The 27,448-nt window shown below is 43.1% G+C and overlaps 2 protein-coding genes across 10 annotated transcripts in view; both read left to right on the plus strand.

The window, feature by feature from the left end:
• The window catches only part of POMK (protein O-mannose kinase), a 47,811-nt gene extending 41,085 nt beyond the window's left edge, over positions 1 to 6,726 (plus strand). The window contains exon 5 of the mRNA XM_021942285.2: positions 6,690 to 6,726. The gene's annotated coding sequence lies outside the window, so the exon portion shown is untranslated. The remainder of the gene's footprint in view (positions 1 to 6,689) is intronic.
• A 3,693-nt stretch (positions 6,727 to 10,419) lies between these two features.
• The window catches only part of HGSNAT (heparan-alpha-glucosaminide N-acetyltransferase), a 51,058-nt gene continuing 34,029 nt past the window's right edge, over positions 10,420 to 27,448 (plus strand). Inside the window, exons 1-4 of one of the 9 annotated variants that reach the window (XM_031669537.1) lie at positions 10,489 to 10,584; positions 15,359 to 15,588; positions 16,156 to 16,271; positions 27,238 to 27,374. In XM_031669537.1, the coding sequence (XP_031525397.1) occupies positions 15,477 to 15,588; positions 16,156 to 16,271; positions 27,238 to 27,374 (365 nt within the window). In that variant the 5' untranslated portion in view covers positions 10,489 to 10,584; positions 15,359 to 15,476. Of the gene's footprint in view, positions 10,585 to 13,679; positions 13,842 to 14,289; positions 15,589 to 16,155; positions 16,272 to 27,237; positions 27,375 to 27,448 lie in introns of those variants that run through there. The other 8 variants (XM_031669536.1, XR_004185804.1, XM_031669542.1 and 5 more) reach the window with 8 other exon arrangements.

Below are 27,448 nucleotides of genomic sequence, written 5' to 3' on the forward strand. Positions count from 1 at the left end.
ACCTCGTGATCCACCCGCCTCGGCCTCCCAAAGTGCTGGGATTACAGGCTTGAGCCACCGCGCCCGGCCGAAATACTGAGTTTTTAAAAACTCAACTTATTGATTCATTATTTTATATAATAAAATGCAACAGTTTTAAGTGTATATTTCAATGAGTTTTGATACATTTATGTACTTGTGTCACTATCCCCATAGATAAAGAGACAAAGCATTTCTATCACACCGGCAATTTCCTATGTGTCCCATCCCAATCAATCCTTTCTTCTCTGCTGGCTCCAAGTAATGACTCTTTCCTATCTTTTTGGAAAGATTAGAATTTCTTTTCTAGATTTCCAGTAATGGAATCATACAGTGTCTAAGTCTATTTGTGGTGCTATAACAAAATACTTGAGACTGGGTAATTTATATAAATTACAGGAATTTATTTCTCACAGTTCTGGATGCTGAAAAGTTTATGATCAAGGCACTAGCAGGTTTGGTGTCTGAGGGCCCAGTTTCTTCTTTGAAGATGGTGCTTTGAACACTGTCCTCACATGGTAGAAGGGGCAGATAGGCAAAAAAAAAAAAAAAAAAAAAAAAAAAAAGAGAGCAAATGCTGTGTGCAGCCCCTCTCATAAAGGGCTTAAGCTCATTCACCAGGGAAGAGCTCTCATGACTTAATCACCTCCAAAGGCCCCATCTCTTAATACTATTGCATTGGAGATTGTTTCAACATAAATTTTGGAGGGACACAAATATTCAAACTGTAGAATATAGTAGTGTAGTGTAGTATATATTTTTTGTGTCTGTCTGCTTTTGTTCAGTGTATGTTCTTGAGGTTCATCTACGTTGTTGCATGTATCAGTAGGTTATATCTATTGGTGCATAGTTATTCCATTGTATGTCTGTACCACACTCTTCATTTATCTGCTGATGGATGGTGCATTGTTTCCAGTTTTGGGATATTATGAATAAAACTGCTGTTAACCTTAAAATATAAGTCTTTGTGTAGACATGTTTTCATTTGTCTTGAGCAAATACCTGATTGGTCAGATGGTCATATGTCAGTATATGTTTAATATCATATACTTCCAACTGTTTACCAAAGTAGTTGTACCATTTTATTTTCCCACTAGTGATGTATGAGTTCTATTTGATCCATATCTTTGCCAACACTTGTTATTTATTTCAGCCCATTTAATTTTAGCTGTTTTAGGGTGTGATTAGTGTCTCCATGTAGGGTTTTTTTTTTTTTTTTTTTTTTTTTTTTGAGGGCCTCTCTCTATTGCCCAGGCTTGAGTGTAGTGGCACAATTGAGTGTAGTAGCTCACGGCAGCCTCAACTTCCTAGGCTCAAGCGATCTTTCCACCTCAGCCTCCCAAGTAGTCGTTAGAATCAAGGTTTCTTTCCATGTGGATATCCAATTTTTCTAGCATTATTTATTGACAAGATTATCCTTTCCTTCATTAAATTCCTTTGTCAGCTTGGTGAAAAACCAGTGTGTGTGTTTATTTCTAGGCTCTCTATCCTGTCTCTCTCTTTTTTTTTGAGATGGAGTCTTGCTGTGTCGCCTAGGCTGGAGTGTAGTGGCGTGATCTCGGCTCACTGCAACCTCTGCCTCCTGGGTTCAAGTGATTCTCCTGCCTCAGCCTCCTGAGTAGCTGGGATTACAGGCATGTGCCACCACGCCTGGCTAATTTTTGTATTTTTTAGTAGAGATGGGGTTTTACCATGTTGGTCAGGCTGGTCTCGAATTCCTGACCTAGTGATCTGCCTGCCTCAGCCTCCCAAAGTGCTGAGATTAGAGGCGTGAGCCACCGCTCCCGGCACCTATCCCTTTTTAGTAAATCTTAACATCAGGTAGTTGTAAGACCTGCAACTTTGTTATTTTTCACAACTGTTTTGGCTATTTTAGGTCCTTTGTATTTCCACATACATTTTTAGAATCAACTTGTCAATTTTAACAACAACAACAACAAAACTCCTGGAATTTTGACTGGGATTGTATTGAACTTATAGATCAATTTGGGGAGAACTGGCATCTTAACAGTAATGATTCTTCCAATCTATGAACACAGTATATCTCTCCAACTTTTTAGGTCTTCTTTAACTTTTTGTAGTTTTCGGTGTTCTGGTCTTGTACCTGTTTTGTTAAATTAAAAAAATTCTCACTTTGGGAGGCTGAGGCAGGCAGATCATGAGGTCAGGAGTTCGAGACTAGGCTGGCCAAAATAGTGAAACCCCATCTCTACTAAAAATACAAAAAAATTAGCCGGGTGTAGTGGCACACACCTGTAGTCCCAGGTACTCGGGAGTCTGAGGCAGGAGAATCGTTTGAACCCAGGAGGCAGAGGTTGCAGTGAGCTGAGATCGTCCCATTGCACTCCAACCTGGGCAACAAGAGGAAAACTCTGTCTCAAAAAAAAAAAAAACAAAAAACAAAACCATTCCATTGTAAAAGAAAAAAAATTCAATTGTAAATTCCAGTTTTTTCAGTGTCAACATCCAGTTGTTTATGTCCAGAAAATAAAAATACAATTGATTTTTGTATACTGACTTTCAATTCTGTGACCTTGCCAAACTCATAATTTCCAGTAGCTTTTTGAGGGGTAGATTACTTGAGTCCACATGTACAATCAGGCCATCTTTGAATAGAGCCAGTTTGTTTGCTTTTTATTTCTTTGCCTTACTGTGTATCCTTGCCTTGTTCTTGATCCACAGGGGGAAGCATTCGGTCTTTGCAAGTGTCAGGTTAGCTGTTTTTTGGAGATGCCTTTATCATACTGAGGAAGTTACCTCTTTTTCTAGTTGCTGAGAGTTGAATAGGTGATGAATCTGTTGATCACATGGGGCCATATGACTTGATCTGGCCAGAGAAATGTGAAGGAAGTCATAGACATCTCTTCTAGGTAGGTGCTTGAAGAGCCAGTGTAGGATTTGCTACGTTGTCCTCCCACTGCTGCTTCTGCTGTGATGAAGCATTGGGCATCAGTGCGAACAAGAAAGGGATTGTTGTTGGGGTAAGCCACGAGGTTCTGGAGCTGTTTGTTAATGTATTACAGTCAAAGGAGAAGGTTCTTGCCTGTAGGACAAACTCCTTGCCTTCATAGAGCTTACATTGTCGTGCAAGTGGGGCAGACAAATGCACGTAATGTCAGGTAGAGATTAGTGTAATGAAGAAGAGCAAGATCTGAGGCTCCAGCACGTTTTAGCTTTAGATAGGGTTTTTGTGGAAGGCCTCCTTAAATGAGGCAGCAATTGGCCTGAGAGCTGAATGAAGTGAGGGAGGAGCCATGAGGTGTCTGGGTAAGGAAGGGTCTTCCAGGTACAGGAACAGCTATGCACAGCCCTAAGACAGGAACTCCAGACTCTCCTGGACAGGGAGGGTGTCAAAAAGGTGTCCTCCAAGCAAAAAGAGAAGGGCACATTCACCCAGTGACTCCTGTGGTTTAAGCCAGGGCTAAGCCAGAGAGGGCCGCTGCTGTGTGTTAGGCAGAAGATGACTAGTTGGCCATGGCCTGGCCAGACCGCTCCAATGCTAGCATTCTTCAGCTCCTGGGATTTCGAGCCATGGGGCAGGGGGCAAAGAGGAAAGAGGGAGTACCTGAATGTCCTGACATTCTGGCATAGGGGCTTTCTTTGAGAAAAATAATTTGACTGAACTTGAGTTTGTGAGATAGCTCATGACCATTACTTTCCTGAGTTACTCACCTTCAAACTCACCAACAGCTTCTACTGAGGAAGAAGCCTATACTCAACTCTGCTGTCTAGTTCACCTCCTGTCTCCCCTCTCCCCTTACAGAACCCTGCTCTAGTCGCCCCAGATTTCTTTCAGTTCCTTCACAAAGTGACACTTTCTCTGGGCTGTTGGAAAGGCTGTTCCTTCTCCTGAGAACACTCTTCCTGCTTTCTCCTGGCTAACAGCTCTCAGGGCTCAACTTAAATGACAGTCCTCCTGGAAGCCTTCCCAGACAAAAGCCTGGGTGCTTCTGTCAAATGCCACCTTAGCACTGTCCTCCTAATAGCACTAATCACACTGTCTTGTAGCTTTAAAAAATTATCAAATAATTCAGACACCCAAAGAAGTATAAAAAATAATACAGGATGCACCCTATCACCCAGCTTAAGCAATGAAACACTGTCAGTGAAGCCCTTTAGCTTCTCCTCCCTTTCTGCTCTCAACTCTTACTGGAATTTAGTGTTTATCTTTTTTTTTTTTTTTTTTTTAATTGAGACGAAGTCTCACTGGGTTGCCCAGGCTGGAGTGCAGTGGCCTGATCTCAGCTCACTGCAAGCTCCACCTCCCGGGTTTATGCCATTCTCCTGCCTCAGCCTCCGGAGTAGCTGGGACTGCAGGCGCCCACCTCGCCTGGCTAATTTTTCATATTTTTTAGTAGAGATGGGGTTTCACCGGGTTAGCTAGGATGGTCTCGATCTTCTGACCTCGTGATCCGCCCATAGTGTTTATCTTTTTGAGACAACCAGGTGGGAAGGGGTCCCCAGAGAAACTCCAACTGGCCTGCACACTGGTGTGCTTTGCATGTCTGTGTGGTTTGTAGGGAACTTCACTGCAGGCCTCCATCTTGTTTTACAATCTGGGGGCATGGCCTGTAACTCCCTGGTAAGGCTTTGTTTAGCAATCCTGCCTTAGGGAATGAATTCCTTTCTGGTTTGATAGCTGCATGTTTTCCTAGCCCTGTCTCTTAAAGGATCCCACCCAGTGACTGGGGTTTCTTCTGCCTGTCTGTGTAACTATATATATATATATGTTGTGTATGATGTCTGTAAAAAGAGCTCTAATTAATCTGGCCTAAAGAAAGACAAGCGCTTATTTTTTTTTTAAAGAGAAAATAAAAGCTGTGGTACCTTCAGTTTATGTGACTTTAGTCTTTGAGAAATAAAAACAGCTTTAAAGATTATTGGTAAAAAGCAGATGCCATCAAAATGTAAATAGGCGGACTAAATTATGCAGGTCAGATGCAAGATTTGCTAACTGTTTAAGGTTATAAACTGCTTTTTGGGTTTTGAGAACTATTTGACTTGCTGGCTTCATAATTATTAAGGCCTGGGAACATATGGAACTAACCATGCCCTTAATTATGCTAGGAGTCAAACCTTGGCTGCATCTAGCACACAAAACAACTTACCAAGTTTTACATTTAAATTAAAAACTGCTAGGAGTTACTGTTTTAACATATAATTGAGACTACTGGAGATAGATTTATATGTGAGGTGTGTTAAGAACAGTAAAAAAAAAATTTTTTTTTTTTTTTTTTTTTGAGACAGAGTCTTGCTCTGTCACCCAGGCTAGAGTGCAGTGGCATGATCTCGGCTCACTGAATCCTCTGCCTCTTGAGTTCAAGCTGTTTTCCTGCCTCAGCCTCCCAAGTAGCTGGGATTACAGGCATGCACCACCATGTCCGGCTAATTTTTGTATTTTTAGTAGAGATGGGGTTTCACTATGTTGGCCAGGCTGGTCCCTAACTCCTGACCTTGTGATCCACCCGCCTCAGCCTCCCAAAGTGCTTGGGATTACAGGCGTGAGCCACCATGCCCAGCCAAATGTGTTTTTTTGTAAAAGGTTATAAGAAGGCATGGAAATGTAAATTTTTGCCTAGGGTTAAAGGATTGTTTTAAATTAGATAGGATGAAGTAGCAGGTTCAAACAAGTGGTGGAAGCATTGTGGAAATTTATCTTGCAAAGGGGTTCTCTATGTGAACATATTGACTACATTTCAAAAGGGTATTATATGATTTTTCTGTAAATTGAGCATTGAAATAAAAGCACAAGAAGGTATTCTTAAGGCACTAATCTGCTCTTTGGCAAATTTTGTAAAGAGTTATAAAGGTTTTTGCTTCTTTAAAATTTCTGAGTCATCATTTTGGCAAAATAAATAACTTAGGGTAATCTGGAATTGTGTTTCATAACATCAAGTGCTTTAAACCTCGAACATATTTAACAGCCTTCCCAAAATCAAACTTCAGTTTCAAAATTGTCTTTTCTGATGTTTGGCTTTTTGGATGGTTTGGAGTGCTCCTGAAATATCAAAAAAATAGGTAAATAGGATCATTTGACATGTTTAGGTACATGGGATTGCCAAAATGATGTTTAGTTTTCTTTAGGTTATATTTTTGTGAATAATGCTAATGTATGTTCCAAAATTGTATGGGATTTCTAAAATTCTAATTAAGTATATGCTATCAACCATAATTAAGGTTGTTAAGTTATTGTAAACTACAGAGATAGCCAAACTTCTTTGTCAATTGTGTTTCTAACTGCAACTAACCTGGACATTTTGCTCTTCACAGACAATTGTTGTCTGGTTTTAATCATTTTCAAAAGATGGTTTATAATAAACAATAGGACTCTGGCAGGTACTCTCAAATACAGGTTTCTGATAACTTTGGAGATTGTCATGTTGGAATAAAGGAAAATGTACAGGACTCATAAAGAGCTGAAGTGTTCACGAATATCAAGCAAAACAAGAACTAAATGGACTGAACTCAAAGCTGAAGCAACCTTTTTGACTTTTGCTGGCAATATTGCTGATCCTTGTTTTGTTTTTCAGAGTCAGGGAAACTTATTTTAAACTATTTATGGTCTTTAATAATTGAGTGAGGTATACTCCTGTGAACAAGATTTGGAGCATGCTTGTTTCTCTTTGCCTGGTTCCTTTTTTTTTTGTGGACAGTCTTGCTCTTTTGCCCAGGCTGGACTACGGTGAAGGGATCTTGGCTCACTACAACCTCCGCCTCCCCGGCTCAAGCGATTCTCCTGCAGCAGCCTCCTGAGTAGCTGGGACTACAGGTGGGGGCCACCATGCCCAGGTACTTTTTGTATTTTTAGTAGAGATGGTGTCTCACTATGTTGTCCAGCCTGGTCTCGAACTCCTGACCTCAAGTGATCTGCCCGCCTTGGCCTCCCAAAGTGTTGGGATTAGCCGTGAGCCACCGTGCCCGGCCTGGTTCCTGTAGAACCTGGAAACTATCTGTGAGTATTCTTAACTTATGGCAATATAGTTGTTTGGATTGGTGCGATAAGAATCCGTTTATCTTTTGTAACAAGACACAATTGGAAAAACTGGTTATTTTCCCAAAGCTTTGACTGGAAGGCTATGCTTCTGTTTAAAGAGTCAGTCTCGACTTGCAGAGCCAATAAAAGCCCAGTGGGGAAACTGGCCTAATACTCTTGTCTACACAGTCCCTGTATAGGGTTCCTGACCTGTGGTCAGTAAAGAATGTCACTTTCTAATGGGTCCCAGAGCTCCAAGTTTATCTTGGGACCTTAAGAGGAGAGGATCACCCAACCCAGGGTATATTGTGGGACCTTAAGAGGAGAGGATTAGCCCAGCTCATGGCTGGGCTTGGCTTTATCTTACCTGAGATTCCTTGTGGAACAGAGTTCCATCAAAGCCAGTTCAAAAGGCCTTTGTAGAAGTAATTATTCTTGCTGCACTTTATGTAAATAATCAGGCCAAGTGTAAGACTGAAGTCTATTTTGCAAATAACTGAGTCCTATCATAATTTCTTTTTTTTTTTTTAAAACAATGAGGACTGGAGAGAAATTATGTTCCAAAACTTATACATTTATCATTCAATTCTAAACTCAGTTGTTTTTAAGTTTTTGCCTACATTTTTAGGCTAACCCTGCTTGTGAACCAACCAGCAATCTCCAGCTACAGCTCAGAAAGAACAAGAGGGATGCGTAATGTAAAAAAATCTGGATTAGTTTTCTAGTTATAAGCAATTATCCTGCAAATTCTGCCAGGCGATGATAATAAATAGGGTGCCTATCATCCAGAGGTTTCCTTTTGGGAAAGTAAGACCAAGGGAGCTAACCAAAGCCAAGCACCATGCACCCAAATCCTAGCAAGCATAACTATAGCCACCAGTTATCTGGGTGTGTCACAAGACATGCTTTTCTCTCCCTTGTTGGAGGACTCAGTTCCACAGTTTTTCTTTAGCATTTGGCTTATGAGAAGGAGTCCATGCAACCCCCCAACCCCTGAGCATAAGTGAGGTCTAAGGAATTCCAAGATTTCTGATGCAAGCCGCTTTGGCACTCATGGTAGCACTTGCCAAGGTTGCCAGGACTTGGGGATGCAAGAATGGAAGAGGACGCTATTCCTTCTGTCCTTCACGTACCCCAGGTATCTGCCAGGAAGAGAAGGGAACCAGGGATGCCTGCTCCCCTCTTTCTATATGGGTAGCCATTTATCTTCAGTCTGCACCACTTTCAAATGCATCTTGAACCCTTCGGATTCCTTTGAAAAAATGCCTTCTTTTTTCCTTTCTCCTTGGTTCACAATTACAATGGTAATTGTGTCTCCATACTATGGGACGCTCTCCTCAGATGCATTTTTCAAACTGGAAAGAGTTAATTTCCCAAACCTTAAACTGGCTGGCTTAGGATTGGTTTTAGGGGAAGGGAACCCAGAAGCCCAACATGCAACATGCCAGCAAAAGAGTAAAGCTGTTTACCATTCGGACTTTTGGCCCCCCTGTACAAATTGGTAAAAGGCCTCAGGATTTTTGAGCTGTCCTTATCCCTCCCCTTGTTTCTCCCTCCTCCCTCCCTCCCTGTCCCTCCCTCCTCCTCGAGACAGGGTCTCACTCTGTCACCTGCTGGAGTGCAGTGATGTGGTCTTGGCTCATTGCAACCTCCTCCCAGGTTCAAACGATTCTCCTGCCTCAACCTTCTGAGTAGCTGGGAGTACAGGTAGGCACCACCAGGGCTGGCTAATTTTTGTATTTTTAGTAGAGACAGGGTTTCACCATGTTGGCCAGGCTGGTCTCGAACTCCTGACCTGCCAGGCTGGAGTGCAGTGGTGTAATGTCGGCTCACTGCAACCTCTGCCTCCCGGGTTCAAGTGATTCTCCTGCCTCAGCCTCCTAAGTAGCTGGGACTACAGGCACCCGCCACCACACCCAGCTGATTTTTTGTATTTTAATAGTGACAGGGTTTCACCATGTTGGCCAGGATGCTCTCGATCTCTTGACCTTGTGATCCACCTGCCTTGGCCTCCCAAAGTGCTGGGATTACAGGCGTGAGCCACCGTGCCCGGCCATATGTGTTTTAATAACCCAGTTTGTCTCTTCCTGCTTTCAGGACATCAAAGGGTCATGCAACTGGAGCCTTGGACCATGGACCCTTCTGCCGGGGATCCTTAGATAGGCCTATGAGGGAGATCTGATTGCCATTTTCCCAAAACAGTGCCTCCTGTCAGCAGGAAACCGCTAAGATCCTTCTTTGTCCCTATCCTTATTCTAATGGCAGTTAGATGGACTTCTTTAGAAGGGGGAATGAGACAGCCAGATGGGAAGGGTTCCCTGGTAAAATTCCCACTGGTCTGTGCACTGCACTGGGGCGGAGCCACAAAAGTTCGCTCCTCAGTTTACAGCTGGGAGGAGCCTGGCCCTCTTCCTCCGTGGAATCTGGGATTTAATCTGTGAGGCGGGGAGCCTACAACTAGAACTCTGGCTCTGCTGAGTCCCTGTTCCCCTTTTTCTTCCTTTACACCCAATAAAACCCTGCCTTACCCTTCAAATGGTCTGAGAGCCTAATCTTTCCTGGCGTGTGACAAGGACCCCCACCGTCCCGCATCATTTTCATGTGTGCCTTTGTATTTTCATTACACATATGGATATCCCTAAACAACATACATTATTGTTTTGCTTTATATAAGTTATTACAAAGGCATTCTGCAATTTGCATTTTCCCCAGCCTTGTGTTTTGAGATTCATCCATGTGGATGCGGGAAGCTGTAGAGCACTTCCCCTGCTGTGGGGCAGTTTGTTTTCTCCCTGGTGAACATTCAGCTTGACAAGGTTTTGCAATTACAAACACGTCTGCTATAGGTATTACTGTACCCGTCCCTTATACCTGCGATAGCGTCTCCCGGAATACAGCCTGCAACGGGTGTGCAGACTCCTCGGCCTGCTCCCTTCCACTTTGTCAGCCTGGCCTGGGGCTCTTCTAAGAGATGGGGCCGCTTGGTGGCTTCTAAGTCGTGCCTCTCCCTCTGGGTAATAAACGCCTTGGGGGCAGGGACTCTGCAGTCTTGCTTACTGAGGCGTTTTCCAAAACAGGGACCGAGGCTCTGACACCCGTGCGGAGTGTGGCCGGCTGGCGCGGGAGTTTGGCAGAATGCGGCTGGGGAAGGTGGGGCGGGGGAGGAAGGCTCCTAGCCTGCAAGGGCCTCTCTTCCGGCCGTTTCTCCTTCCCAGGACAAACACTCCCAATGCAGGGGCCCAGAGCGTTGGCTTCTTTCTTGGCCAGCTCCCCCAGGGCAGGGCCTAGCATGGCCCGGCCCGGCCCGGCCCCTGGGTTCCCCCGCCCGCGGCTCCCGGGCGCCTCCGCCTCCCGCGGTGACTCAGGCGGCGGTGACGGCAGCGGAGGGGGCATGACGGGCGCGCGGGCGTCCGCGGCGGAGCAGCGCAGGGCGGGGCGCGGCGGGCAGGCAGGGGCGGCCGAGCGGGCGGCGGGCATGAGCGGTGCGGGCAGGGCGCTGGTCGTGCTGCTGCTGGCCGCGTCAGTGCTGAGCGCCGCGCTGCTGGCCCCCGGCGGCTCTTCGGATCGCGATGCCCAGGCCGCGCCGCCTCGAGGTGAGTGCACGCCTCCTACCGCCGCCCGGCTGGCTCCGAGCGCGGCGTCCCCTCCCCGCGGCGCCGCCCCTACCTCCGTGCGCGGCGCCGAGGGCTAGGCCGGGCCGGAACCGCCCCCACGGCCCAGGCTGTTTCTGCGACTTCGCGGTCCCACGCCCCAGACCGGAGGCCGGACTTCGGGCTGCTGCGGCCGGGCCCAGCGGAGGCGGGGGAGGGGGCGGTTCAGGCCGCGGCGGAGTGGCACCTGGGCGCCCAGGCGGCGCCCACCCCAGGACCTGCGTCCCGGCGCCTTCGGTCTAAACAGAGGCCTCGGATCGGGACGCTGGGAACTCCCCACACTGGCAGCCAGGAGGCGGGCCAGCCAAGGACCGGGGCGGGGGGGGAGGGGCTCGGACTCCCCCTGCACCCAGTCCACTGTTCGCAGGGACTTAGAGCAGGGTCACTTCCCCGAGGGCCTAGCCCCCGAGGACGTGGCGCCGGAGCCGTGCGACCCAGTGGCTTCAGCTGGTGGGAAGCCCGGGGCCGGGACGCGCGTTTGCCCCGCGCTGGGGTTGAACCCGCGTAGATGTGCGGCGGGTGAGGAACCGCGGAGAAGGCGGTGGGGGCGCGGCCTGCATGCAGCTCGGTCCCGGGCGAGCCCTTCGCGCGTCTCCCCTCGGCGCGTTTTCCCTCCAGGGTGACTGGGAAGCCGCCGCCTCCGAGTCGGGGTCGCGGCCTGGGAGGGGCTGGGCTGGGCGCTTTTGCCCGGGGCCCCGGGCCCCGGGCTCCTGTCCAGTGCTCTGGCTTAAGAGGCGCTCAGCTCAGCCTGTGATTGCACAACTGGCTACGATGACAAATACAGATTCCAGGCCTCCATCTAGACCCCTGGACCGGGGAGCCCCAGGCCCTAGGAGGTCCTTCGCACACGCCCCTCCCAGAGGGGTCGGGCAAGCACCGCAAACCCTTTGGGTAGAAAGGTCCACACCTGGGACGGTGGGAATCACCTGCCTTTCTTTCCCCTTTCGCGCCCTTATCTTGGTCATAATACGAAGTTTTAGTGTCTGTGTATGGAGTTCAAACGACCCCTCCTCCCCAGGCAGAAGCTGGAGGAGAAATACGTCGTGAATTTTGGAAAAGCGGCTCAGCGGATTACATTTTGTGTGCTCCTTGATTCATCCAACCTAGATCTCCTGCGCTCCCCTCCTTTAAAATTGCAAGGACCCCGGGGAGGTTATGTAATCTGCCTGATCACAATTGTCAGGGACTGATCCCGCTGAACGCTCTTTGCATTTTAGCACCAGTATTAGCTTATCAAAGGGCACTTACTTTAGGTAGAGGTGATTTGTAAATAGTAGTCACTGGTAGTGAAGGGAAGCCGCCTTACGACCGCAAGGCTTTTCCTGCCGCGTGGAGCCCATGTTTGGGCTGCACAGCTTTCCTACTAAAAACGTCATCATCTTCCTTTTTGAAAATTCAGCATTTACTTGAAAAAAAAAAAAAAAGTAGACTATGTCTTTAAAAATATGCCCAGCAAAGATAACTCACGAGAAGAGAGCTAGACCAGAAATTAAATACTTGGAAAGGAAATAAAAGTGTAATACACAAGCAGCACATTTATCCCCGCTCTATTGGAAGGTGGCTTTATTTGGTTATTTGCCCACCAAGACGATGTAGACCAGAGGAGAGAGAAGGAATTAATTGTTCTTTTGTCGGCAACGCTCTGTGGGTATTGCCCTGGAATTTCTTAGATCAGCTGCTGTGTGGGAAGGTGACAGCTTTTTCTTGAAGCTGAACATCAAGCTCAGTTTCGAGGTCATATTTGATGGCTTAGTAATTGGGTCCTTTGGTCGTGTCTGTAAGTGATACAGACTGTTATTATTATTTTTAAAAACCACATTCAAATAATGCAAAGTAAAACAAAAAAGGTGTCAAAATCCGCTGGCTTTACTCTGACAGTCTCTAGCTGTGGTTCCCTAGCTGTGTTCCTCACCCTCGGCTGCACAGTCGAATCCCTTTGGGAGGTTCCTTGTTTTTTGTGGGAAATTTAAAAAATCATGCTGATTGGGTAGAGATTCTGATTTAATTAGTCTGGAATGGGGCCAGGGCATTGTTAACTTTTGTTGTTTTTTTAGAGCTTCCTGAGGTAATTCTGACATTCGCTGAAAACTGAGCCCCTCTGCACATTCCCAAATAGCATAGTTAGTAACAATGACAATGAAGAGCTTTCAGCCTAAAATTCATGTGGATAATCTAAGTATAAAACAAGTACCTTATTCCGCTCACCACCAGAGGCTTAGAGAAACATGAGTACACACAGTATTTATTCCATCTACGACAGGATGATGGTGTGTGGAGAAATTACGAAGGAAAAGCTCATGGCTTCATCGTCTATTGGCCATGATCAAGTGTAGGAAAAAGTCTACAGAGAGTGACTAGAAATTTGAAAATGGAAGCCATTAAAACTGAAGAAGGGAAATGAAAACTTTTAAAACAATGATGACAAATTGACAAAAGATTTAATATTTTTGTCTGTAATGTAGAGAAGTTATGCAAATACCTCAGAAGGTGTCAGGGATTAAATAAAAGTGGTTAAATAAATAAATAATTCAAGAATTCATATGAAAGGCACATACTGATGGTAAACATTTGGAAAACATGTTCAAACTAGTTAATCACAAGTTCAAAACTAAAATAATTAGGACGTGCCATTTTCTATCCACCAGGCTAACAAATGAGGAAAACATGGAAAAGGCTGATCAGGCTGGGCTGATAGGGAGGGATCTGTTGAGGCTCAGGAGACTGGTTAGCGGTTAGGTGCACAGTTAGACTGACCTCAGCTTAAATCCTGGCCGATAGTAGGTGACCTTCAGATGCCTCATCCCAGAATGGAGACACCAGAAGCTATTTCTTTTTCTTTTTTCTTTATTATTATTATTTTTTTTGAGACAGAGTCTTGCTCTGTCCCCCAGGCTGGAGTGCAGTGGGGTGAACTCAGCTCACTGCAAACTCTGCCTACCGGGTTCATGCCATTCTCCTGCCTCAGCCTCCCAAGTAGCTGGGACTACAGGCGCCTGCCACCACGCCTGGCTAATTTTTTTTTTTTTCTATTTTTTTAGTAGAGAGGGCGTTTCACCGTGTTAGCCAGGGTGGTCTCGATCTCCTGACCTCATGATCCGCCCGCCTGGGCCTCTCAAAGTGCTGGGATTACAGGCGTGAGCCACCATGCCCGACTCACCAGGAGCTATTTCACAGAGCTGTTGGGGCCTGGTGATTCTTTGGTAAGTGTGGTTCTTTGTATTATCTGGGAGATCTCAACCATCACAGTTGTCATTAGAAATCAGCACGCCTAAATTGGAGAGAAATGTCGTAAAGCATATCAGAAGCTATTCAAAAGCCTGTTTTTGGTTAAAGATTTTACTCTTGGGCCCAGTGTGGTGGCTCACGCCTGTAGTTCTAACACTTTTGGGAGGTCGAGGTGGGTGAATCACTTGAGCCCAGGAGGTTGAGACCAGCCTAGGTAACATGGTGAAACCCTGTGTCTACAAAAAAATACAAAAAAAAAAAAAAAAAAAAAAAAAATAGCTGGATGTGCTAGCATGTTCCTGTAGTCCCAACTACTTGGGAGGCTGACGTGGGAAGATTGCTTGAGCCCAGGAGGTTGAGGCTGCAGTGGGCCACTGCACTCCAGTCTGGGAGACAGAGCGAGACTCTGTCTCAAAAAAAAAAAAAAAAAAAAAAAAAAAAAATTAACTGGATGTTCCGATCCTGAAGAGGCTCTGTTGACCTCTGCATTGGTTGGATGTGGCCTGGATCACTATAACGTCCATGTGTTGAGCACTTGTTTTATTTCTATGCCAACCATTTCGTAGGTGGTCAAGTTTAGCTTTCCCAACGGTCTCATGAAGCACATACTCTTATGACCCTTAATTTATTGGTGAGGAACGTGAGGCAGGTTGGGGTTCAGATTCAAGTTTAAATTGAATTTATCCCACTATGTCATACTCCAGGTCCCAAACCTCGCTTCCACTGAAAGCTTTCCAGGAGACCAAAGAACAGAAAAAATGATTGTGAAAGCTTTCTTTGGCCTAGAGAACAAAAAACTGTAGTGGATTATTAAGAGTTTTATACTGCAGGGCTTGTCTTCACTGAGAGCTAAATAAGGGTAAATTTAAGATAAACTTAAAAATGAGGGATTGAGGCCCAACACAGTGGCTCACACCTATAATCCCAGCACTTTGGGAGGCTGAGGTGGGCAGATCACGAGGTCAAGAGATCGAGACCATCTTGGCCAACATGGTGAAACCCCGTCTCTACTAAAAATACAAAAATTAGCTGGGTTTGGTGGTACGTGTCTGTAGTCCCAGCTACTCGGGAGGCTGAGGCAGAAGAATGGCTTGAACCCGGGTGGTAGAGGTTGCAGTGAGCCGAGATCGCGCCACTGCACTCCAGCCTGGGTGACAGAGCAAGAGGGATTGAGCTGGCTACGTGAAGAATTCCCGATTCTGCCATTCAAATGAGTGACTAGGGAGCCCAGAGGAAGCTTTCCCATTACAAAATAGAGAACCGAGTTCTTACCTTCCTCATTGTGTTATTAAGTAGTTCCCCATTTTTTTCTTTTGGGTAAATTTACTTAGAGGATAAATTAACTTCTCTTTTATATAATATCATATAAACGGCCAGTTGGTTGAAATGAACCACTTTGCTTTGACTTTTGACAAGAGCAGTTCACTCTATTTTTCCTACCAAATTGGCACACATGATTTTAGAATGTGTGTCATCTTTCTGTCATCCTCAGAACATCATCTAGTGAACTGGTGAGCTGTGTGATGAATGAATCCAGGAGCAGTGAGTTTCTCTGCCCTTCAGACTGAGGCTTGTCTTAAAACTATCTCCTTACCCCTCTCCGATCTGCCATGAAAATTAGGAGATTCCAAACTCCGAAACAAAGTGATAGAAAGCAGCACTTCTTAAACTTTCGAGGCACGTGCACCCCATCCCTGGGCCTTGCTAACCTGTCTGACTCAAGTGAGTTCTGCATTTCTAACAAGCTGCCTGGCTACAGTCCCAGCTGAGTAACATGGTAGGGGAGAAAGCTTGAACTTTAGAGTCATACAAATTGGGTTCATATCAGTGATTTCATTGAAAAACCGTGACCACAGACAGTTAGGTAATTCTTGAGAGGCTTAATTTATTCATCTGTAAAGGGGGGGAAATACCTAGCTCATGAGATTGTCATTATTGTAGGGAAACTACTAAATTCAGTACATGTCACATCTTAGCACTTGATGAATGTAAGTTCCTCACACGATCCTTTGATGCACTAGATGTGAGTGGTGTTGACTGAATCCTCTTTTGTAGTAGAGACATCTGTGCAAAAAGAGACCTGCGTGTGTGTGCACATGCATGCACGCACATATATCTGCACATACACAAAGTAATGTGTGGGAGACCACAGAAATCCCAGAGTGTAGGGTTTTGAGAAGCACTACTGGAAGCAACTGTTCACATGAATGTACTTTGCCTCTAACACATATTTCGGGTACCTTCTTTTTTTTTTTTTTTTTTTTTTTAACTTTTCCTAATTTTTACCAGACTTAGACAAAAAAAGACATGTAGAGCTGAAGATGGATCAGGCTTTGCTACTCATCCATAATGAACTTCTTGGGGCCAACTTGACTGTCTACTGGAAATCTGAATGCTGTTATCACGTATGTATCAGTTCACACTCAGTTCTGTTTGCTTTGGGGCTTGTTTGATATGATCCTTAATGCTTTCATATCTAAAGCCCCTCACAAGTTAATTTCAGTTTTGCATCTAAGGAAACAAAGAAGCTATATAAAGAATCAGAAGAAATACAGTCAGAGGAGGATGCCTAGGAATGCACAGCATCCATTTTTATCTTTTCATCTACCCATCCTTTAAAAAAGCAGTTCTCAGGGATGAACAACCTTGATAGACTATGTTTTATTTTCCTCCTCTCTAGTGCAAAACCCTCTTGCTGGACCAGAGAAGGAAGGAGTGGGACACCAGAATATTCTCCAGGGGCCAGCAGAGTGGGCAGCCAGCAGGAAGGTGCAAGTTGAGGGAGTGGCAGTTATTCCGAGGCCCTGCCTCCCTGATGATAACAAATGCGTTTTCTCTGAAGGTTTTACTCCTATTCTAGACCTTGTTGCTTTTAAGGACAAGGCTATTCTTTTATGTAAAATAAAATACTCTATTATGTAACCATAAAAAAAGAACGAAATCATGTCCTTTGTAGCAACATGGATGCAGTTGGAGGCCAATATCCTAAGTGAATTAACACAGGAACAGAAAGCTAAATACTGTATGTTCTCACTTCTAAGAGGAGCTAAGCATTGGGTACTCATGAACATAAAGGTGGGAACAGGAGATACTAGGGACTATTTGAGCTGCAGTACCCAAGCAGTACTGAAAAACTTGGGTACTACAGCCGAGCAGTACCTATATGGCTGAAAAACTACCTACTGGGTACTGTGCTCACCGCCTGGGAGACAGGATCATTCAGGTCCCAAACTTTAGTATCATGCAATATACCCATGTAACAAACCTGCACATGTGCCCCTAAATCTAAAATAAAAATTGAAATGATAAAATGTTTTTACTGGGCACAGTGGCTCACGCCTGTAATTCCAGCACTTTGGGAGACCGAGGCGGGTGGATCACCTGAGGTCTAATACCAGCTACGTGGGAGGCTGAGGCAGGAGAATCACTTGAACCCGGGAGGTGGAGGTTGCAGTGAGCTGAGATTGCACCGTTGCACTCTAACCTGGGCAACAAAAGCAAAACTCTGTCTCAAAAAAAAAAATTTTATTGCCAAATTGAGAGCTTTATTATACCTACCATCAGAAGATGAATTTTAATTTATATTGGGTGACTGTTTACTGTAAATGCTTTAAAAAACAAACTTAAAATCTCCAGTGTGGGCACCAGCTGAAAAGATGATGGAGCAATAGGTGATACCTTCTCTATTTGAATAAACCTACTGAAAGCTCTGTAAAGTAATATGAAACAAGGAAAAGTCTATTAAGAAAAAGTAGCTTAAGACAAAGAAAAAATTTATTGGCCCACAAGAAGAACCTAAAAGAATCTTGAAAATAATCAACAATAGCTGAAATTAAAAAGTGACAGGAATCAGATACTTCAGTGAATGGGCAAAATTTCTTCTAAAGACAATAAGGGTCTAAAATCCACAGAAAAACAAGTTGAGCAGGGAAAAGACTGTTGTCAAGGTGTTAGGTGTAGGGCAAGTAAGACCATTATTAGAATAAAACAAATAGGGTCACTGGAGTACAACAATGATGCTATGGACAAATTAAAGAATTAAAAAAGAGGCCGGGCACCACCGTAATCCCAGCACTTTGGGAGGCCAAGGAGGGTGGATCACCTGAGGTCTGGAGTTCAAGACCAGCCTGACCAACATGATGAAACCCCATCTCTACTAAAAAATACACAAAATTAACTGGGCATGGTAACAGGTGCCTGTAATCCCAGCTACTTGGGAGGCTGAGGCTGGAGAATCACTTGAACCTGGTAGGGGCGGAGGTTGCAGTGAGCCGAGATCGTGCCCACTCTAACCTAGGCAACAAGAGTGAAACTCCATCTCAAGAAAAAAAAAAAAAAAGAAAGAATTAAAAAACAGGAAAACAGACCATGCACGGTGGCTCACTCTTATAATCCTAGCACTTTGGGAGGCCTAGGTGGGCAGATCATGAGGTGAGGAGTTTGAGACCAGCCTGGCCAGCATGGTGAAACCCCATCTCTACTAAAAATACAAAAATTAGCTGGGCACAGTGGTGTGTGCCTGTAATCCCAGCTACTTGGGAGGCTGAGGCAGGAGAATCGTTTAACCCCGGGAAGCAGAGGTGGCAGTGAGCTGAGATTGAGCCACTGCACTCCAGCCTGGGCGTCAGGGTGAGACTCTGTCTTAAAATAAATAAATAAATAAACAAACAAACAGAAGAATTAACTGCATGAGACTGTTTTAAGAAAAAAATTGCCAATTTATTTAAAAGAATGGAGATAATTACGTCAGGAAAATGTATAAAGAAGTGACACAGGGTTTGTATTTAATCATAGTAGTAGAAAATATCCCATTATAGTAAAAAAGATTTTAGCCTGGAAACTGGAAAGACACTTATGATCCTTTTAAGATTAACCAGAGACTGATAAAATTTGTCTAGATATAAACTTTGAACATAAATTTTGAACTTTAATGATAATTTTAAAAATTTTAAGCAGATGTAGGTTTTAGGAAACACAAGCATGTAAAAAAATGCAAATGATAATAACTTTGTATATTCAGTATACCAGATAATAAAAATCTGGGGCTGATGGAAGGATATCTTTAAGATATTTAAGGTGAAGATATGCCCAAGGGGTCAGTTACTAGCTGAGTTGAAGAATTTCCTGTTCTGTTTCCTTCTTTATCTTACTTCCTTAAAGTAGAAAGACCATTTATTTAATTTATTTATTTATTTTAAGACGGAGTCTTGCTTTGTCGCCCAGGCTGGAGGGCAGTGGAACGATCTCGGCTCATGGCAACCTCCACCTCCTGGGTTCAAGTGATTCTCCTGCCTCAGCCCCCCGAGTAGCTGGGATTACAGGCACCCGTCACCGCGCCTGATAATTTTGTATTTTTAGTAGAGACAGGGTTTCACCGTTTTGGCCAGGCTGGTCCTGAACTCCTGACCTTGTGATCCGCCTGCTTTGGCCTCCCAAAGTGCTGGGATTACCGACGTGAGCCACTGTGCCTGGCCAGCATTTAGTTTTTATAAGTAAGATGTTCTCAGTATGGTAAACAGTTAATGTTTCTGTATCTTTAAAATATTACTAAAAAAAGAAGACTGAGCCATGTGAGGTAGTTCACACTTGTAATCCCAGCACTTTGGGAAGCCAAGGCGAGATGATCACTTGAGGTAGGAGTTTGAGACCAGCTTGGGCAACAAAGTAAGATCTCATCTCTTTTAAAAAAAAAAAAAAGAAACAAGACTGTACAATGTGGAAAATACGTAAAAAGAAGATATTGTGAATATTTAAAATTGCTTTTGAAAAGAGAAGAGCTATACATACATACATTGGTAAATAAAGTATTAAAAACTAAAATATATTATTGCACTCATAAAGAATACAATGAAAACTTGTACTTTTTGATGAAGTAGATGTTAGAATAAAAGGGGCTAGTTAAGCATTTGCATAAATAGTAAATACTAATACTAAAATATGAACACCCTAAATAAAAATAAATTTATGTGGGTCCCCAAAGTACATCAGAAATAATGGTAGCAGCTAATAATACAAAGCAAAGTCATAGTAGAGACAAATGATAAGATACTCTTATCAGGGCAAACATTTGAAGGTTTCATCATAGAGCTGGTGAACTGAGCTGAACAATGTCAGGGAGTGAGGTGGTTAAGAGCTTGGATTCTGCAGTCCGAGTGTCTGGTTTAAATCCCACCTCTGTCACTTGTGTTACTTTGGGTATGGGAGTTCTTACCTTCTCTCTGCTTCTCTTCCCCTGTGAAGCTGGAAAAATAGTGGAACCTGCCCCTGAGCTCCCTGGGAGCGTTTCGTGACTGAGTACCTGTAAGCTGAAGCAGAGCGAGACCTCTCCATGTGTCAGCATTACTGGCAATAGACATAAGTAACATATGTGGCAGAAATTAAATGAAAAAAGTAGATAAATTCAAATTCAAAAATTCCTGTATGTATTTGTTTCACAAAACACTCATCCTATGTTAAGTCAAAAGAGACTGAATAAATTTTTTTTTTGAGACAGATTTGCTTGAAATAATTAGGGCTGGAGTGTAGTGAGCTGATCTCAGCTCATTGTAAGCCTCGCCTCCCTGGAAAGCCCATTTTTCCTTGCTCAGCTCCTCCTTAGTAGCTGGATCACACTGGCCTGTTAGTTTTTAGAGTTTTAGTAGAGACAGGGTTTCACCGGTTAGCCAGATGGTCTCGACCTCCTGACCTTGTGGGATCCTCACTGCCCCGCCTCCCAAAGTGCTGGGACTTATGATAGCTCAAGTCACTGCCCCACTGGAATAAATTTTAAAAAGCAGGGATTATATATATATTCTACCTCATACCTCTGCACAACAAAGAAACAAACTAATAAGGGTTATAATATAAATACGAGCATTTCTTAGAAAATCTTTAAATCAGCACCCTATGAAAAACGCATGTAAATAACTATACACAAAGATGATGGTAATAGAAATCGCAGCTACTGTTTTCCTGAGGACTTGTTCAGTGTTTTAGGTCTGTCTCATTTAACTTACAACACTCCAATAGAGAGATTCTATGCAGGAGAGAGGATTTGCTGGAGATACTGAAATTAAGAAAAATAAAGTGACTTTTTTTGGGTTACCTAGCTGTTAGGTGGCAGAGCTACAATTCACCCCTCCTTGTAGCTTTGGAGGTTGGTCTTTATGTTAATTGGAAAGAAAAGGGGAGGCTAGACGCAGTAGTTCATACCTGTAATCCCAGCACTTTGGGAGGCCCAGGTGGGCAGATCACTTGAAGGTTAGGAGTTTGAGACCAGCCTGACTAACATGGTGAAACCCCGTCTCTACTAAAAATACAGAAATTAGCTGGGCATGGTGGTGGGCGCTTGTAGTCCCAGTTACTCGGAGGCTGAGGCAGGAGAATCACTTGAACCTGGGAAGCGGAGGTTGTAGTGAGCTGAGAGCACGCCACTGCACTCCAGCCTGGGTGACAGAGTGAGAGTCTATCTCAAGAAAGAAACGGGGAAATGCAAAGCTATTCAGTAGGGATCTCAAGGTTTTTGAAAGCAAACAGTGTAATCTTCAAAACAAAAAGGAAAAGAAGCAATAATATTAATAAATACATAAGCTAGAAAATGAGAGCTGAATCGAAGTAAGAACAAGCTGAGAAATGATTTTTTTGTTTTTGAGGCAGAGTCTTGCTCTGTAGCCCAGGTTGGAGTGCAGTGGTGTGTGATCATGACTCACTGCACTCTCAAACTCCTGGGCTCAAGAAATCCTTCTGCTTCAGCCTCCCAAGTAGCTAGGACTATAGGCATGGACCATGACACTTAGCTAATTTTTTATTTAAAAATCTTCTGTGGAGACAGGGTCTTGCTGTGTTGCTCAAACTGATTTGGAACTCCTGGCCTCAAGTGATTCTCCTGCCTTGGCCTCCCAAAGTGCTAGAATTACAGGCATGAACCACAGATCTGGCTGAAAATGATACATTTTAATGAGAAAAATACAGGTTAAATGGAGAGATAGCCAATAAGCATTGATATCAAGACTAAACAGGAAAAATGACAGTGTTTCCCAAGTTAATTCATATACTTAACACAATTGTTGTTAATTTGTAAATAGAATCCATTATGTAGTCTATATAAATAATTTCAAAATTCATATGGAAAAGTAAATGAGTCAGAGGATCAAAAGATGGCCCAAATTGGTCCAAGTATTGTGGGCTATTGTTAAGCTGATTTGACATTGTCTCCCCCAACAACCATGCTTGACGAGCTTAAAAGAAAAAAAAAAATGGCCCAAAAGGAGATTGGGCAATGTGGAGACTTGCTGTATTAGGTAAGATATATTGTGAGGCCATAATTGTTTATGTAGCCAAAAAAGAGAAATGAAGGCTGGGCGCGGTGGCTCAAGCCTGTAATCCCAGCACTTTGGGAGGCCAAGACGGGTGGATCACGAGGTCAGGAGATCGAGACCATCCTGGCTAACACGGTGAAACCCCGTCTCTATTAAGAAATACAAAAAAAAACTAGCCGGGCGTGGTGGCGGGCGCCTGTGGTCCCAGCTACTCGGGAGGCTGAGGCAGGAGAATGGCGTGAACCCGGGAGGCGGAGCTTGCAGTGAGCTGAGATCCGGCCACTGCACTCCAGCCTGGGCGACAGAGCGAGACTCCGTCTCAAAAAAAAAAAAAAAAAAAAAAGAGAAATGAAGACTAACAGACCAATGTAAGTGTGAGAAGCAGAATCTAATTCGTGTAAGAACCTAGAGTATTATAACTAAGACCATGGGGAAAGGTATTTAAAATTACTGTATACCATGTATCAAGTACTCCAAGAGGATTCAAGTTAAAACGTAAATGCACAAACTGAAAAAAATTTTAAAAGGCAGAATAGATTTTTAAAAAGTTTTTTTAATTGACACAATAATTGTACATATTTATGGGGTACAGTATCTCGAACTGCTGAGCTCAAGTGATCCCCCTGCCTCCCAGAGTGCTAGGATTACAATCCTCCCAGAGTGCTAGGATTACAATCCTCCCAGAGTGCTAGGATTACAGGTGTGAGCCACCATGCCCAGCCAATGTACATGTTGGGTAATATCAAGTTAGGGTAGTTAACATTTCCATCACCAAAACACTTGTCATTTCTTTGTGGTGAGATGGTTCAAAATCATCTCTTCATCTATTTTGTAATATACATTACATTATTGTTAACTGTAGTCACCCTACTGTGCCATATGTCACCAGAACTGATCCCATTCTAACTGTGACTTTACACCTGTTGACTAACCTCCCCATCTCCTCTTCCCTACTAACCTCTATTTACTTTCTACTTCTGTGAGGTCACATTTTTAGCTTTTACATGCGAATGAGATCATGTGGTATTTGTCTTTCTGTGTCTGGCTTATTTCACTTAACATAATGTCCATTAGGCTTATCCATGTTGCTGCAAATGAGAGGATTTTATTCTTTTTTATAGCTGAATAGTATTCTTCTGTGAATATATAGCACATTTCTTTGTCCATTCATCAGTTGATGGATAGTTAGGTTGATTCCATTTCTTAGCTATTATGAATAGTGCTGTAGTAAACATGGGAGTACAAGTATCCCTTTGACAAACTGATTTTCTTTCTTTTGGATCTATACCCAGTAGTGAGATTGTTGGATGATGTGGTAGTTTTATTTTAATTTTTAGGAACCTTCATATTGTTTCCCATAATGGCTGTACTAATTTACATTCCCAGCAACAGTGTGTAAGAGTACCCCTTTCTCCACATCCTTGCCAGCATGTGTTATTTTTTGTCTTTTTGATTGTACCCACTCTAAATAACTGAGTTGAGGTGCTATCTTATTGTGGTTTTGATTTACATTTCCCTGATTATCAGTGATGTGCATTTTTCATATACCTGTTGGGATTTTTGTATCTTCTTTTTTCCCCTGATATATGTATATATAGTTATATATGTCTTTTGAGAAATACCTACTTTGATTTATTGTCCATTTAAAAAATGAGATTTTTTTTGCTATTGAGGTATTTGAGTTCCTTATATATTCTGTCAGGTGAGTAGTATGTGAATATTTTCTCCCATTCTATAGCTTGTTTATTCATTCTGTGGATTGCTTCTTTCACTGTGCAGAGGCTTTTTTACTTTAATCCCATTTGTCTAGATTTGCTTTTGTTACCTATGCACCAATGTCATGCAGTGTTTCCCCTATGTTTACTTATAGTAGTTTCATAGTTGCAGGTCTTACATTTAAGCTTTTAATCCATTTTGAGTTGGTTTGTGAAAGATATGAGAGATAGGGGTCTAGTTTCTTTCTTCTACATGTAAATATCCAGTTTCCCAGCACCATTTATTGAAGAGACTGTGCTTTCCTCAATGTGTACCCTTTTGTTTTTTTTTTTGGAGATGGAGTTTTGCTCTTTTTGCCCAGGCTGGAGTGCAATGGCGCAATCTCCACTTACTGCTTACTGCAGCCTCCGCCTTCTTGAGGCTTGAACCTCCGGGTTCAAGTGATTCTCCTGCCTCAGCCTCCTGAGTAGCTGGGATCACAGACACCCACCGCCATGCCTGGCTACTTTTGTATTTTTAGTAGAGATGGGGTTTTACCACATTGGCCAGGCTGGTCTCGAATTCCTGACCTCAGGTGATTTGCCAGCCTTGGCCTCCTAAAGTGCTGGGGTTACAGGCTTGAGCCACTGTGCCTGACTATCTACTTTTTTGATGTAGGCATTTATTGCCATAAACTTCCCACTTAGAACTGGTTTTGCTGTATTTCATAGGTTTTGGAATGTTTTGTTTCCATTTTCATATGGAAGCAACATTTTTAGTTTTAAATTTCTTTTTACATTTTCTCAAGAAAATTTTAAATTTCTTTTAAAATTTTTTGTTTTCTGAGATGGAGTCTTGCTCTTTCACCCAGGCTGGAGAAAGGTGGCGTCATCTCAACTCACTGCAACCTCCACTCCCTGGATTCAAGTGATTCTCCTGCCTCAGCCTCCCGAGCAACTGGGATTATAGGTGCCCACCACCATGCCCAGCTAATTTAAAAAATTTTTTCGTTAACCCCTTGGTTATTCAGGAATATGTTGTTTAATTTTCATGGATTTGTACAGTTTCCAAAGTTCCTCCTCTTACTGATTTTTAGTTTTATTCCATTGTGGTCAGAAAGATAATTGATATGATTTTGATTTTTAAAATTTGTTTAGACTTGTCTGCTCCCTTTAGGTCTATTAATAATTGCTTTATATATTTAGTTGTTCCAATGTTGGGTGCATATATATTTATAACTGTTACATCTTCCTGCTGTATCGATCATTTTATAATATGGCCTTTTATTTAATGGCCTCCTTTTTCTCTTTTTACAGTTTTTGGCTTAAAGTCTATGTCTTTCGTATTAGTACAGCTACTCTTGCCCTTTTTTTGTTTCCGTTTGCATAGAATACCTTTTTCCACCCCTTTTCTTTGAGTCTGTGTGTTCTTACAATTGAAGGGAGTCTCTTGTAGGCAGCATATGGTTGGGTCTTTTTTTTTTTTTTAAATCCATTCAGCTATTCTATGTCAGCAGAATACATTTTTGAATTAATGAAGCAATGGAAGAAATAACAAGCCAGATTAGTATGGCTATATTAAAAATTTAAAATTTATAATTGAAAACATAATATAGCAGGATGAGACAGAAAGCACTAGAATGGAGAAATATTTGAGAGGTTTAAAAGTTAATATTATAGTATATGAGGACATATTTCTAAGATTATGTCAAGGGAACTTAGTATGTAAACAATGGTTCACACCATAGGAAACAAAATAACAAAATTATTGAATTATTTAATTTATGATCATTTTAAAATATAATCTTAATGCTGTGATATAAATAGTAACTGAACAAAAAATGATTCTAAAATCCTAGTAAAGCTGGTGAGAAATAAATATATTGCTTTAATTAGATTTATTTAACTAATATTTGGTCATTTGTAACGAACCTATTAAAATGACAATTTTTTTTTTTTTTGAGACGGAGTACGGAGTCTCGCTCTGTCGCCCAGGCTGGAGTGCAGTGGCGCAATCTTGGCTCACTGCAAGCTCTGCCTCCCAGGTTTGCGCCATTCTCCTGCCTCAGCCTCCTGAGTAGCTGGGACTACAGGCACCCGCCACCACGCCCGGCTAATTTTTTTGTATTTTTAGTAGAGACGGGGTTTCACTGTGGTCTCGATCTCCTCACCTTGTGATCCACCCGCATCGGCCTCCCAAAGTGCTGGGATTACAGGCGTGAGCCATTGTACCCGGCCTAAAATGACTATTTTTTATCCAGTAATCTTACCCTTAGAAATTTACCTTAGAGAAATAATTGAAAAGAATAAGAACTTTGGCCAGGCGTGGTGGCTTATGCCTGTAATCCCAGCACTTTGGGAGGCTGAGGCAGGTGCATTGCCTGAGTTCAGGAGTTTGAGATGAGCCTGGGCAACATGGCAAAACCCCCATCTCCACCAAAAAGTACAAAAAATTAGCTGGGCGTAGTGATGCATGCCTGTGGTCCCAGCTTCTTGGGAGGCTGAGGTGGGAGAATTGCTTGAGCCTGGGAGGTGAAGGTTGCAGTGAGCTGAGATCATGCCACTGCACTCCAACCTGGGTGACAGAGTGAGACCCCATCTCAAAACAAAAACAAAACAAAACAAAAAAGTAATAAGAACCTGATATGTAGGTCTTTTAAAACACATAATTTATATAGCAAAAACAATAAATAGATTTAAAAGGCTTTGAAGCCAGCCTAAATACTCAAAAGTATTTGATGGACTATAATACATATATTAAGTTACAAATATGCAAATTAGATAAAATCATGGAAACTTAATATTAAATAAAACAACAGAATGCAAGACTTAATGTATGCTCTACTTATTCATTTGTGAAGTTTACCTGTGAAGATTGTACAATTCCATAGTGACACAGTGATTTTTTTTTTTTTTTTTTGAGACGGAGTCTTGCTCTGTTGCCACGCTGGAGTGCAGTAGTACGATCTCGGCTCACTGCAACCTCCAACTCCCTGGTTCAAGCAATTCTCCTGCCTCAGCCTCCCGAGTAGCTGGGATTACAGGCATGTGCCACCACGTCCAGCTAATTTTTGTATTTTTTAGTAGAGACGGAGTTTCACTATGTTGGCCAGGGTGGTCTTGATTTCCTTGACCTCCTGATCCACCTGCTTCGGCCTCCCCAAAGTGCTGGGGTTACAGACATGAGCCATGGCACCCAGCCCAGTCATTGTTTTAATACAAAATAATAGATAAATTTAAAGTATTGAAATTTAGAGGTTTCTTTTACATGTATGAAGGAAAAGTCATGCCAGGATCTCCAGTTGGATATTTGTGTCCCCCAACAATCAACAGATGTTGAAAAACCCCTGGCAGTTGACCTGTTGTGCTTTTATTTACAGTGCTTGTTTCAGGTGCTGGTAAACGTTCCTCAGAGTCCAAAAGCCGGGAAGCCTAGCGTTGCAGCCGCCTCTGTCAGCACCCAGCACGGAGCTATCCTGCAGCTGAACGACACCTTGGAAGAGAAAGAAGTTTGTAGGTTTGTGTCTACTTTCTTGTGATCTAAGTGAAGTCTGAATTTTTTCTTTTTCTATTTTGGATTTAGCTTTTTTT

Source organism: Papio anubis, chromosome 8 (genome assembly GCF_008728515.1).
Source record: "Papio anubis isolate 15944 chromosome 8, Panubis1.0, whole genome shotgun sequence".
Taxonomy (NCBI): Eukaryota; Metazoa; Chordata; class Mammalia; order Primates; family Cercopithecidae; genus Papio; species Papio anubis.